Source organism: Halichoeres trimaculatus, unplaced genomic scaffold, assembly GCF_033239565.1.
Source record: "Halichoeres trimaculatus isolate MK-OKI-2021-1 unplaced genomic scaffold, fHalTri1.1 fHalTri1_scaffold_7, whole genome shotgun sequence".
Taxonomy (NCBI): domain Eukaryota; kingdom Metazoa; phylum Chordata; class Actinopteri; order Labriformes; family Labridae; genus Halichoeres; species Halichoeres trimaculatus.
In genome coordinates, this window is record NW_027437185.1 from 21,060,552 (window position 1) to 21,072,681 (window position 12,130).

Consider the following 12,130-nt stretch of genomic DNA (forward strand, 5'->3'; position numbering starts at 1 on the left):
AACCAAATATAAAAACAGAAAACTCTGCAAAGCCTGTTTGACCCCTGACTGTGAATATACACACACACACATATCTATTCTGGGACCCTCGTCTGTTTATAGATTTGGGTCTCTATCTGACCTGAACACTTTCATCCGCACATAAACACAGTATTTAGATATTAGATGCACCAAATGGTCTGTGAAAGCCTGCTTTTCTCAGTGGGGTTTCAATCCCTTCACTAGCAGTGGTTCACAGACCCTCACACACAGCCCAGATTTTATTCATAAATCCATCAATATAAAACTCAGCAAAGACAGCATATAACCAGTCCTTTGAAGCGTTTTCTCTCTCACTGCTCTATTAGAGCTAAAGTAGAGTTATGCTTCAGTTTGGTGTTCCAAAAATGTTTCTATAACTGTGAATGTAAAACCAGCATAGGGAGACACACACAGGTGACCCTTGGGGGAGGGGAGGTCACCACAGGCTGGGACAGGGTCACATAATATAATCTTTTGGTGAGCAAAACAAGGACTCAGCAGCCTGGGGAATACACCAGCACAGCTTGGCCAAGCCGAGAGTTGAAGTAATGAGCCTCATCAACCTCCACACAATCCCAATTCTAAGGTGTTGTATATGTATGTATTGTGTTGTGTATGTATGTACCCCTGTGACTGTGATCACACACAGAAAAGTCTCTGCTCCAAACAAAACAGATTTGCTACTAAGACCTCATTGCTTTTTACAGACACTTGGTTTGACAAGAAGAGGCAAGGGCACTGAATTTCTAAACACAACAATCCAAGGACTAATATGTGATTTTTTGCCTCCTAAGCACATGCTAACAGACTAAGGCCACAAGAGATGAGACATGATGACACAAATGCAAACACCAGAAAAACTCATATCTGAAAAAGAAAGGGCACCGAGTAAAAAATGCTGAGAAGAACATTTCTATCAAAACTATTTGCAGTGCCAGCATCTCTATAAATCTGTCTTGAATTGACACTGCCCCCCTGAGTCTGGGAAAGAGAAGTGCAAAATCTTGAGGCACTAGCTTTGTGTTCATGAATAGGTCAGATGAGAAAATATGTTTGTACACAGATGTGTCATTTAATTTCACTTTGAAGAACACAATGGTAAATAAGAGCATAGTTCTGTAACAAAAAAAAACTGATTGCATTGACAATTTCCCATTTTACAACACAAAACATGAACATGAGAAAATGGACAGCACTTTGTGAAAGAGGAGCTATCCCTCCCCTGCATGCCACATTGAAATGTACACTGTCTTTACTGGCTTCATTAATTTGAGGTTGTTGAACTTCAAGCACTTAAATGTGCCCACAGCTGTTCAGTGACCTCCACTGAAAGAAAACCAAATTATGAGCACAAGTCCAACCTGGAAGATGATGATGAAGTTTTTACCAATAGCCAGTGTTTCTTATATTTGGATGATGAGAGTCATTCACAGAGATGTTAAGTTAAAAGCTCTACTTCTAGGTTTCAAGTGAACTGCATTTGAAAAATACCAACACTTTTTTTAAAATAAGTTGACCATACATTTCGTATCATAGCCTTCTTAAACTAATCACCAGTCATTTTTCAGAAAAAAAAGGCAAAATTTAAAAAAAAAAAAAAATGTCAAAAACAACTTGGGCAATTATAACTAAGAAGGTGATGATATTATAACATTTTAAAGTGGTAAATTAAGATGTTGCCCTGAATCAACTTACAAAATTTAAAATAAAGCGAAACATTTAACTTCCTTAAGTTTTAAGTGTTCTGTAATACATTTTTCCGAAGCAAAAAGCCCAGTCTTGAACCAATGAAAGCAGGCCCATCATTTTCAATTCTTCAGATAGGATTTGGACCCATGTCCGGCTCCTGCTGATCATCTATATAATAAGGATCACCCTGGTGGACTCTATGGTTGTGCACCCTTAGGTTCCCCCTGTGGGCAAACCGTTTCCCACATTCTGTGCAGGCAAATGGTCTCTTCCCCATGTGCACATCCCGTTGGTGGGCTCTCAAGTTCCCACTGCGGGCAAAGCGTTTACCACACTGAGCACAGCCAAATGGCCGCTCCCCTGTGTGTGTACGTGTGTGCACAGTCAGTTCAGAAGGAGTGAGGAAACTCTTCTCACAAAACTGACAGGGATGCAGCCTGACTCCTGTGTGCCGTAAAAGGTGTCTGCGCTGGTGGGATGGGTAGGTGAAACACTTGGTGCAGTAGGGACAGGTGTAAGGTCGCCCGTTCCCTCCACTAGGAGCAGCAGGGTGACTCAGGGTGTTTGTGTGGCGCAGCGTAAGCAGCTGAGCATTGGACTGTGGTCGGAGAGGGTCTCTACTGGCGAAATTTGTCACTCGCCTGGTGAGACTGGCAGAGCCTCTTCCAATCCTGTCGTCTCTGGGTCTCCATGGGGGTTCACCAGAGGGCGTTTGTGGCTGCACCTGCCGAGCCCCTCTTATCCCCACACCCTGGCCCTGCACTGAGGTCTGATTGGAATTTTGGTTTTCAGGTTCCTGGTCCAGAAAAGGGAAAGAGCTTTCATCATCCTCATTGCTTGTTTCATCAGAGCCAAAACCAGGTCTGTAGCCGTGTGTGTCCACAATGGTGCTGCTGTTAGTTGTCCCAGAGCAGCCATCTGCCTGCACATTCTCTAAACTAGTCACCCCACTTCGGGAGGCATCAAAGCCTGGTAACCACTCCCCCTGTTGAGCTAGGTTTGTGTCAGTTCTGGGTGAGCAGCGCCCACTCTGAGAAATGGAGAGAAAAGGGGAGGAAACTTGGTCCTGGATGGGTCTGTGGTCCACACCCCGACCGCCATGCTCCCAGTGAGACACTGCAGAAAGATAAAAGGGAAAAGGACAACAGATGTGTTTTCAACTCCCCTGTTGCATTACAGTCATCTCGTCTTTGCAAGATAAAACAATCAATACTAGGAGAAGTGTAAAGTGCTTTCTTACATTTTGCCTTGGATTGTGTAGGAGACGGGGCGTCTGTCTGCCTCTGGTCCACGGAAGAAAGGCTTTCAGCTGGTTGCTCCACCATGACAGACCCCAGCATTGTACGTGATCCAGAACGCTGAGAAGTGTGTAGGAGTAAACTATGTCATCATAACTCTTCAACACAACACTGTCGATTAACTTGCTAGGTTAAATACACAAAGAACACAAAGAGAGGTAGGGCAGGGTCTGACCTCATGTTTAACTGAAGCTCCATCTGGGCCTGTAACCTCTTCTTTCAGGCCACTGAGGCTCTGACTGAGTCCTTCTACTGGGTCTGAATGTATCAATGCATCCTTTTCTACAGTCAGTCCTATGTGTCAAAAAAAGTAAAGGTGGTCAGTGGAGACAGATAGACTAAACTGGTACAAATATACAGGCAAGACACGTTCCATCTAGTACAACAATCACTGCATGTCCACTTTTTAAACTTATTTATGTATGAGTGAAATAAAGGCCTACGACCTGATGGTGTCAGGCTCTGCTGTCTCAAGCTGCCCTCCTTGTCTCCCGAGGACAAGTTTCCCTCCTCGCTCCCGCCACCCTTCGTCTTCGGTCTCCTCTCCAGCTTGCCGCGGAGGATGGAGATCTCTTCAGTTTTCTGTGCGAGCTCCGCCTGCTGTTCACACAGGCTGCTCTCAAAAATCTTGGCGATCTCACACACAGCAGCTGCCAGCAGCGAGTCCATGACGGTGGCCAGCTGTGTGTGAAAAGCACTCCTTGCCGACTCCATTGTCCTTTGTGTCTGTGTCTTAAAGTTGTAAATAGAGGGAAATCGCTTCTTTCTCCTATCGTTGTCGTGCGGAGGCTGATAGAGGATGCAGCGACTGCTATAGTGTCCTCTGCTGTGGCAGCTATGAAGTGCCATGAGATGCTGCTATGCTAAACAACGCTAGCTCAGCCATTTCGGCTTTACATCTATCGCAGCAGATAACATATGACTTTACATCTCATTGTGATTTCACGCTCAACATCTGGTGCGTTCAACAATCTTAACTGTTTTATTTTCTCCTAACTAACGCGTTGTGCTGGTTTAACGGGCATAGCGGCGACAAGCATCTTTGATTAGTTAAGAACACCAACATTAAACATCCTGCTTACAAAAAAATCCAGGATGTGAGCTGACAAAATAGGCCGCGCTCAGATTAATGACCTGTTGGCAACAATTATCTCCAGTGTGTGCTAACCATGGTGCTAACGTGTAAACAAGAAAACCAGTGAAGCATAGCAACTAGCATTTAGCCTAACAGAAACATGGGTAAATGCGAGCGTTATCACTTAGGATGGAGGTCGACAAAATCACCCGTCAGCCAGTGGACAACTGTGGCACAGTTACTCCCTCGCATAGGTTCAATTCCCATTTCACTGCAGCTACAGTCACGGACGCAGCGCCCAGCCGCACGGCTTTAAGTTTGCATTGGTGATCTGGAAATTGACGAAAGTCTCGCGATAACAGGACTGTATGATTGATTAACGTTTTGATCTGAAAAAGTAGGATAGAACTATTCCCTACAGTACCATATCTGCAGACTTATCAGCTGCAGCTTCAGGATAGTCTTTAATCAATACAACGCCAGCTCTGCAGAGCCTCCAAGTCTAAACTAAAATGTTCAATAACCACAGGTCAGAAACTTTTTCTATTTTTTTTTATTATTATTATTATTTGTTAAATTGTATTATTTAATCAATGATATCCTTTTTATTTTTTGATGAATTGATAATAATAATTTCATAATTTTATCAATAATAAATCAATTATTTTATATATAAATTACTTTATTTTTTAATAAACATTCTTGAACACAACTATACAAATAAACAACAAAGACCCGTTCATCCCACTCTCAATAAGATATTCGGTAAATAAAACTGAATTAGTAAGTGCAGAAGACATTGAGCATACGTATATTTCAAAGAATGTTAAAGTGTTTTAATAAACATCAACCCAATGTATCATAAGTCCACATTTCAGTCACCCTGGCCTCAACATCTCCACTTCTACTTCACAGTAATAGTACTCTATCCATGGAACTATTAGTAAGTCCTTTGAGGTCATAAAGGCGGTTGCAACAGTCCTTGTCCAGTTCTATGTGTTTGCACATATAAGTTACTCGTGAAGGTTAAGGAGAGTGCATCACGTAGAAGTCCCCAACCTTTCCTCTTGCCATGCAAGTCAGTTTTTCCAGTGCAAAATTAAATAACAGCTCCGTAATCCATTAGTCAGCAGTAGGTCTCTGAATCTACTTCCACTTAAGGAAAATACATATTTAGTTGGTAACAAAAAAAAAAAAAGAATTAGTATATGTTCCTTTACATCTGCTGGAAAATCCTCAGGATATGTGCAACAAAAATATCTAACTTTTCTACAGTTTCTCCAAGTCAGACACATAGAAACAAAAAAGAAAGTCATCAAACAAATGCTTTATTGTAACAATGCTTGTCTTGCAACACTACTGCAACATTAGAAACACAGGATAAAAATTTCCACGATACATTTTCTGTTATCTTATTGATAAATAAAAACGTGAAGTTTATCAATGAAAAAAACATGTTAACCTGTCTTGCTATTTCAGAACAACAGAAAAACCTTTCATGTATTAAGATTTCAACAATCATCTAGCATGTTCAAAAGAAAAAAAATCTGTACACAGCAAACAGTAAAAACTTGTGCTTTATATGGTCAACACCACATAGCCGATTCTGAAAGTAAAACACCACTTCTTGGTGCATTGCCACTTACTTAGCTGTAAAAGCAGTTTTCCCGTGGCAATGCTTCAAGTGGATTCTGAGGCATCCTGCAACAAGGAAACCTTTTCCTCAGCATTACAAGAAAAAGGCAAGTCTGTTGGAAGGTTAGCCTTAGCCATAGCTTTATCATGTGACCTCTGGTTACACTTTTTGTAATGTACAGAAAACTGCCCTTGATACCGAAAGTGTTCATGACACTTGGGGCACTCGAAGGGCTTCTCTCTAGTGTGAACTCGATAATGTTCTACTAACACAGATTTAGTTCTTTTCACCTTATGGCACACGTTGCAGCTGTAACCCTCAAGAACCTTAGTGCCACATTCTTTCCATCCAGGGCTCAGCCCTTTAAAGCCAAAAGGCCTACTTCTGTACAGTTTCTTTCCTTCGACTGAGGCACTCAGAGCTTTACCTGGAGCCACCTCCAATGGCTCAGTCCATGATAAGTCTTCTATTATATACCCAGAATTCACTTTGTTTTTGTGCATTCTCATCATGTGGGATTTGAGTCCCTTTTTCATGGTGAATTTCCTTGGGCAGAAGCCGCAAAAGAAGGGCCTTTCTCCAGTATGAACACGCATGTGCTCTTTCTGCCTGGCAGCTGAAAAAAAATTTTTGTTGCAGACCATACAGGGGAATTTTTTCTCACCACTATAACTCTTGATGACTGACTTAGTGTTGTTTGCTGGGCTGTCTTGCTTATTATTCACCAATTTAAGGTGAGTTGTGGTCTTGTTTTTAGTATAATTTGACAGAGGTCCCGAAGCACCTTTTTTTGCCATCAATTTTATAAGTTTTTGGCATTGTGGTTTGTGTTTCATGAGAGATTCTGGAGAAGAGAAGCTAATTTTGCAGCCCCTGCACCACTTGTGATAACGTTCATGTACATCCCGGCCAAACTCTGATGGGAATGGTGCCTTACAAAACCTACAGGGGTATGTTTCATCTTTCACTGTCTTTTGTTCTGCAGGATCAGATTTAACTGCTGCACTTTCTCTCGCCTTTGCATTTTCACGCAGCAGTTTTGCGATGTCACCTCTGACCTTTTTATATCGAACTTTCTGGTCAGTGGCTGCCAAACTCTTGTCCGATGTTTGATTGCCTTCTTGCATTGGTAACAAACCTGTATTTAAAGAAAAAAAAACACCAACAAATAGTTGTTTAAAATCAAGAAGGTCAAATAAAGACAAGACAAATGGTCTAACGTGTAAAACAATGAGCCAGACCTAGAGTTGAGGCCAAAATCATTTGCCCCCTGTGAAATTTTAAGTTTTTTTTTTTTTCCAATTTCCCAAGTGCTGCTAAACAGATCAATGAATTCTTAACGCAGCTTTTTTCCCATACATCCTAGTTCTATATAGTATGCTTACATTATTTTACTTTGCACATTAAAACATGAGTATTTAAAAAAAAAACTACCAGGGTCAAAATTATTACCCCTCCCTAAGAACTAACCTTTTATTGAGCCAAAGAACAAACCATGTGCTCTAACTTCATAATGCTCACAGCGATCAACCAAATTAAAACTGAGGGTTTTCCAACACTCTAAACACGGTACAAGAACCTCATTCAGGGTCTGAGCTGTAACTGGAGCTGAAAGCATCATGTCAAAAACAAAAGAAATTAGTTGAGACTTGAGGTAAAGAGCTGTTGATGCTTTCAGGGAGGGCTATACAAATTTATCACAGCTTTTTCAAGTGTCAGGAGTTACAAGTATCATTAAGAAATTCAAAGAAAGAGAAAGCCACACAGTTTCCATGTTTCTTCAAAGGGATAAAACTGAAACATTATTTCCCCCCCAGTACAAGTCTGGCAGAGATGGGAAGCCCAGGATTCCAAAGACTCTGGAAAGAGAACTAGAGATATGCCTAAAGAGGCATGAATAAATACCAAAACACTTGTCAATGACTAAGCCAAGTCAATAATTTTAGTGTCAAAGAAGAAAGGCGCTAGGGCCCTGCACAGAAATTGACTGCTGTGGAGGATGCAGACCAAGAAAAACTATGCATAAAGAAGATTATGCACAGTTTTTCTTGGCGGAGACACTGGAAGTATGTTCTTTGGTCAGATGAGAGCAAACCAGGGCACCTTGGCCATAGAGTTGTTGCTCATGTTTGGGAAAAGAAGGAAGAGGTGTATAACCCCAAGAACACATCCCAACAGTTCACCATGGTGGTGGGAGTATCACGCTGTGGGGATGCTTCAGTTGGGAACTAAGAATCTAGTCAAGGTTAAAGGAATCATGACGAAAGAAGGTTAAGTGAAGGTTTTAAAACAAACTTCAAGCAGTTAGCTGCAAAACTGGGTCTGCGTTGTCACTTTGTCCTGCAAAATGATGCCCCAAAACATACGTCACTCCTAGTGAAGAACTACCACCAGAAAACCAAAGTGAACCTTACTGACTAATCTGCACAAAGCCCTGACTTGAATCCCAAGACTTATTACAAACTACAACGAACAACTGCATGCTGTTACCCAGTAAAAAAAGAGTTTTTGTGGAAAACTTTATCTTCTGTGTGCAAAGTAAAATTGTGTAAGCATCCAAAATAAAACTAGGATTTCTGGAAAAGCGGCACCAAAAGTACGTTGATATCTTTAACATCATTTGGGATTTTTTTTTTGACAGAAATTAATACTTAATTGCCCTGTCGTGCGTTTCCTTTCATGGCTACTCCTGATGGATGGCTGGGGTGTAGTGTGTTTGAAAACAGACAATGAGTTAAAAAAATGTCATGGGCCTGGTCAAGCTGGTTGGCATATTTTTGGCCATCATTAGAAAAGGGGGCCTATGTGTTAAAAAAACACATAGGCACATTTGTGTTAAAACACAAAAATCTGCAAAAATATGACAGATGTTTGAATGGTTCACTGAGGGTTATTTTTGCAGACTTGATAGAGCATGTGAGTGCCAGATACACTGCTAAAAAAATAAAAGGAACACTGAAAGTAACACATCCTAGATCTAAATGAATGAAATATTCTTATCAAATACTTTCTTCTTTTTATAGTTGAACGTGCTGACAATAAATCACACAAAAATTATCAATGGGAATCAATTGTGTTAACTCGTGGAGGTCTGGATTTGGAGTCACACTCAAAGTTAAAGTGTGAAAACACACTATAGGCTGATCCAGCTTTGATGCGATGTCCTTTAACAAGTCAAAATGAGGCTTAGTAGAGTGTGTGGCTTCCCTACAACACCTACTGAACTACTGACACACCAGCCACATGAACTCTAGCATTGTCTTGCATTAGGAGGAACCCAGGGCCAACTGCACCAGCATGGTCTCACAAAGGGTCCAAGGATCTCATCCCGGTACCACTTGTGTGGGTCTCATGCTACCACTCGAGAGAAAGCACAGCCAGCATTCAAAAGTGACCAAAACATCAGCCAGAAAGCTCAGGAACTGAGAAGTGGTCTGTGGTCACCACCTGCAGACCCACTTTTTTATTGAGGGTGTCTTGCTTATTGCCTATAATTTCCACCTGTTGTCTATTCCATTTGCACAACAGCATGTGAAATTGTCAATCAGTGTTGCTTCCTAAGTGGACACTTTAATTCACAAAAGTGAGATTGACTTGGAGTTACACTGTGTTGTTTGAGTGTTCCCTTTATGTTTTTAAGCTGTGTAGTTTAAACCTCTCACAAGTTAAAATGATCTTCAACATCCCTGCAAGAAAAGGCGTTCTATGAATGAGATTAAGTAAAACTAAAAAGGACATCAGGAGGAAATAAATAATCATGCATTTCAGTTTATAGGTACGTTCCAAAAAGTATGCTTTGTGAACTTGAAGAAACAGGCCTCACCTCTCTTAGACCTCCTGAGACCCCCTGCTCCCTGGTGGGGGGTGATGCTTCGATGAATTTCCTAAAAACAAAGAAATGATTAACTGTCTCTCATTTATGCTGGCGTTACACTTCACTGGTCTGCAAGATTCCAAAATACAGGAACCAGATGAGTTGATGTTGTTACAACCTTGCCCTGCAGGACAAGGGAGTGCTGAAAAATCGCTAAGTCTGTTGGTAGTTTATAATGTTGTCTTGAAATGCAACTGCATCCATATAATATACACACCTCTTGTTTCTTTACAGTGATGGGATATAGAGGAATAGATAGCTGTCGCAATCTCACACTGGGACATGAGCCTTCATCTGGAACTGTAGGCATCTCATAGCCCACTGGAGCACACCAGTCTTCTGGTACTGCTTAAAATCAAACACAAAAATATGATCAGAATAAACTCAAAAGCCATAGAAAAGTAAATGGGGAAGGCCATCTTCATATAGGGTCATGACATTTGTTACAATACTTTAGAGGAAAATTATATCTACAAATGATCTTAAACCACCAGGCTATTCAGTTATTGATATGTACTTGAATTATTTTCATAGCAGTATATTTGTTGCTAATACAGTCTGAACCTCCTATTCACATCCTGTGTGTGGATATATGTAATTTGCCTACAAAGTCATTTGGCCAACTTGAAACACTTTACTTTCAAAGTTAGTCTCAGGAACCAGTGGTTGAGTGGTGGCATTCGCAACATCTTCAGGATTTCCTTGAACTTCATCCAACTGGTTATCTGCTTGTGCAGCTGGTTCATTTGAATATAAAGTATCTCTCAGCTTCATCTCCACTCTCTGCAACTTCACTTTCAGCTGGACAATCTCTTCTCCTTTTTGAGACAGCTCCAGCTGATGATCATGAAGGCTGTTCTCAACAATTTTCATTATTTCGAACATAGCTCTTCTCAAGATCGACTCCATGGTTGTATTCAGCAGGGCCCTGACTTCTTTCATCCGAAATTCTGACATCTTTGAAGGTGACTGGTACGGGCTTACAGAAGTCTAAAAGGACTGTGACGTTTTGGTCCTTTGGCAACCCGCACCTAAGGGGATAGAAAAAAAAACATCACTCGGGTTGAATTATTGCCTGATCAGGCCTATGAATGCGCAAAGTACATTTTTACACAGGAGAGATTAAACGATACACAATAAAAGCAAGTCATTCGTATCAAAACAGCGTATCGGGAGGGACTGCCGTTTAAATGTATACGACAAGAAAGATAACCTAACCCACAAAGGTGAATTAACATTTTATTGTCTCGATACCACGTACATTGACCTGTCGTCAGGCAGCAAATGTAGCTAGTGCCGTTATGTTGCCTACTAGTATAGTTCACAGAATGCACACTTTCTGCTTTGGATGAAACAACTGCATACTTCTCAGACTAGAAAGTTATATTCATCCTTTGCTTCAAGGTGTTGTGTCGATTATAAATCGAATAAATGAGCATTCCACGTTTGGCGGGCAACAAGCTGTTAGTAAGGAAGAAAAGAAAATGTTACCGTCCGGGCAGTGGTCCGGGGACACTCCTTGTGTCCAGATGACTTGACTGATAAGATGAAAAAAGATCTGTAACGTCGACTAAACCACGACTTATCCACAAATAACACGTGCAGTTCAGAAATACATCGATTACTTTTGTAAACCGTGCATCAAAGGCTGAGCGAGCTGAACATTCGCCATTTTGACGGAACGGTTTCCCGGTACAAGAGAACGTACTACGTCAGCATTACGTTTCTGATGTGACGTCCAGGCACGTTTTTAAAGCGTCCAGTATCCAGCACATATCGCTCACCTTAAATAACGATGTGTATGATGTGTTACCGTAAAAATGAATGCTAAATGAAGATGTTTATGATGCGTTTAATATATTATAATTCCATGTATAATAAACAGTTTCATAACTTATGTTAGCTTATGTTGTAGCAGAAGAGTGATGCGAAATTTACCCCTAAAAAGGGTATATCACAAAGTTGCAGGCGCATGTTTATCAAAACAGACTAGGCTACGTCGGTTCTTTCATACTGTCAGTGCAGACAAACTGCACCTTGAATACACATTTCTCATTATGGCATAAACACCAAAACTATCCCTTGGCCGTTGACATGAATAGCACAGGAACAATCCCATTTGTAATCGGGTCTGTTTAAATTGCTGACTACTCCGGCAAAAGTCACATATCCATTGCTCACCATTGTATGATACAAATGCCAGTGCTATTACTGAAACTTTACAATCTGACCAGCTCATTTATGAGTTGTTTTGTGATTTTGAACCAAATCCATCATACCTGTTCACAGGGTAAGTAGGACACAGAGATCCACTATAGAACTTAATTTCATTCTCAAAGTATACAGCCAATAAAATGTCTGGCTGTTGGCTGTCCAAACCATGCCCAGTGGTCTGTCCATCTTAGCTGGTCCTCATGTATCCTCCAAGCTTACAGGGTCATAGACGACATGAAAGTCAGAAGTGAGCCATGATAAAACCAACAAACTGACATATTTATGGCACTGCTCTCCTTAGACAATCATTTTTTCACTTTGCA

General features: G+C 41.0%; 2 protein-coding genes across 3 annotated transcripts; both read right to left on the bottom strand.

Annotated features, from left to right (window-relative positions):
* Positions 1-935: 935 nt before the first annotated feature.
* Positions 936-4,412, bottom strand: LOC141793032 (uncharacterized). Its single transcript, XM_074673343.1, has 4 exons — positions 3,455-4,412; positions 3,184-3,302; positions 2,951-3,068; positions 936-2,826 (listed from the first exon to the last, which is right to left on the bottom strand). Exons 1-4 carry the CDS (start codon positions 3,855-3,857, stop codon positions 1,838-1,840), a joined length of 1,629 nt encoding a protein of 542 aa, XP_074529444.1. The 5' UTR covers positions 3,858-4,412; the 3' UTR covers positions 936-1,837.
* A 490-nt stretch (positions 4,413-4,902) lies between these two features.
* LOC141793996 (uncharacterized) lies at positions 4,903-11,328 on the bottom strand. Of its 2 annotated transcripts, none has more exons than XM_074674924.1 (5): positions 11,085-11,328; positions 10,232-10,624; positions 9,811-9,938; positions 9,543-9,603; positions 4,903-6,857 (listed from the first exon to the last, which is right to left on the bottom strand). In XM_074674924.1, exons 2-5 carry the CDS (start codon positions 10,548-10,550, stop codon positions 5,764-5,766), a joined length of 1,602 nt encoding a protein of 533 aa, XP_074531025.1. In that variant the 5' UTR covers positions 10,551-10,624; positions 11,085-11,328; the 3' UTR covers positions 4,903-5,763. The 2 variants fall into 2 exon arrangements, with proteins under 2 accessions (XP_074531025.1, XP_074531024.1); XM_074674923.1 differs by having other exon boundaries at positions 4,914-6,857; positions 9,811-9,941.
* Positions 11,329-12,130: the final 802 nt, after the last annotated feature.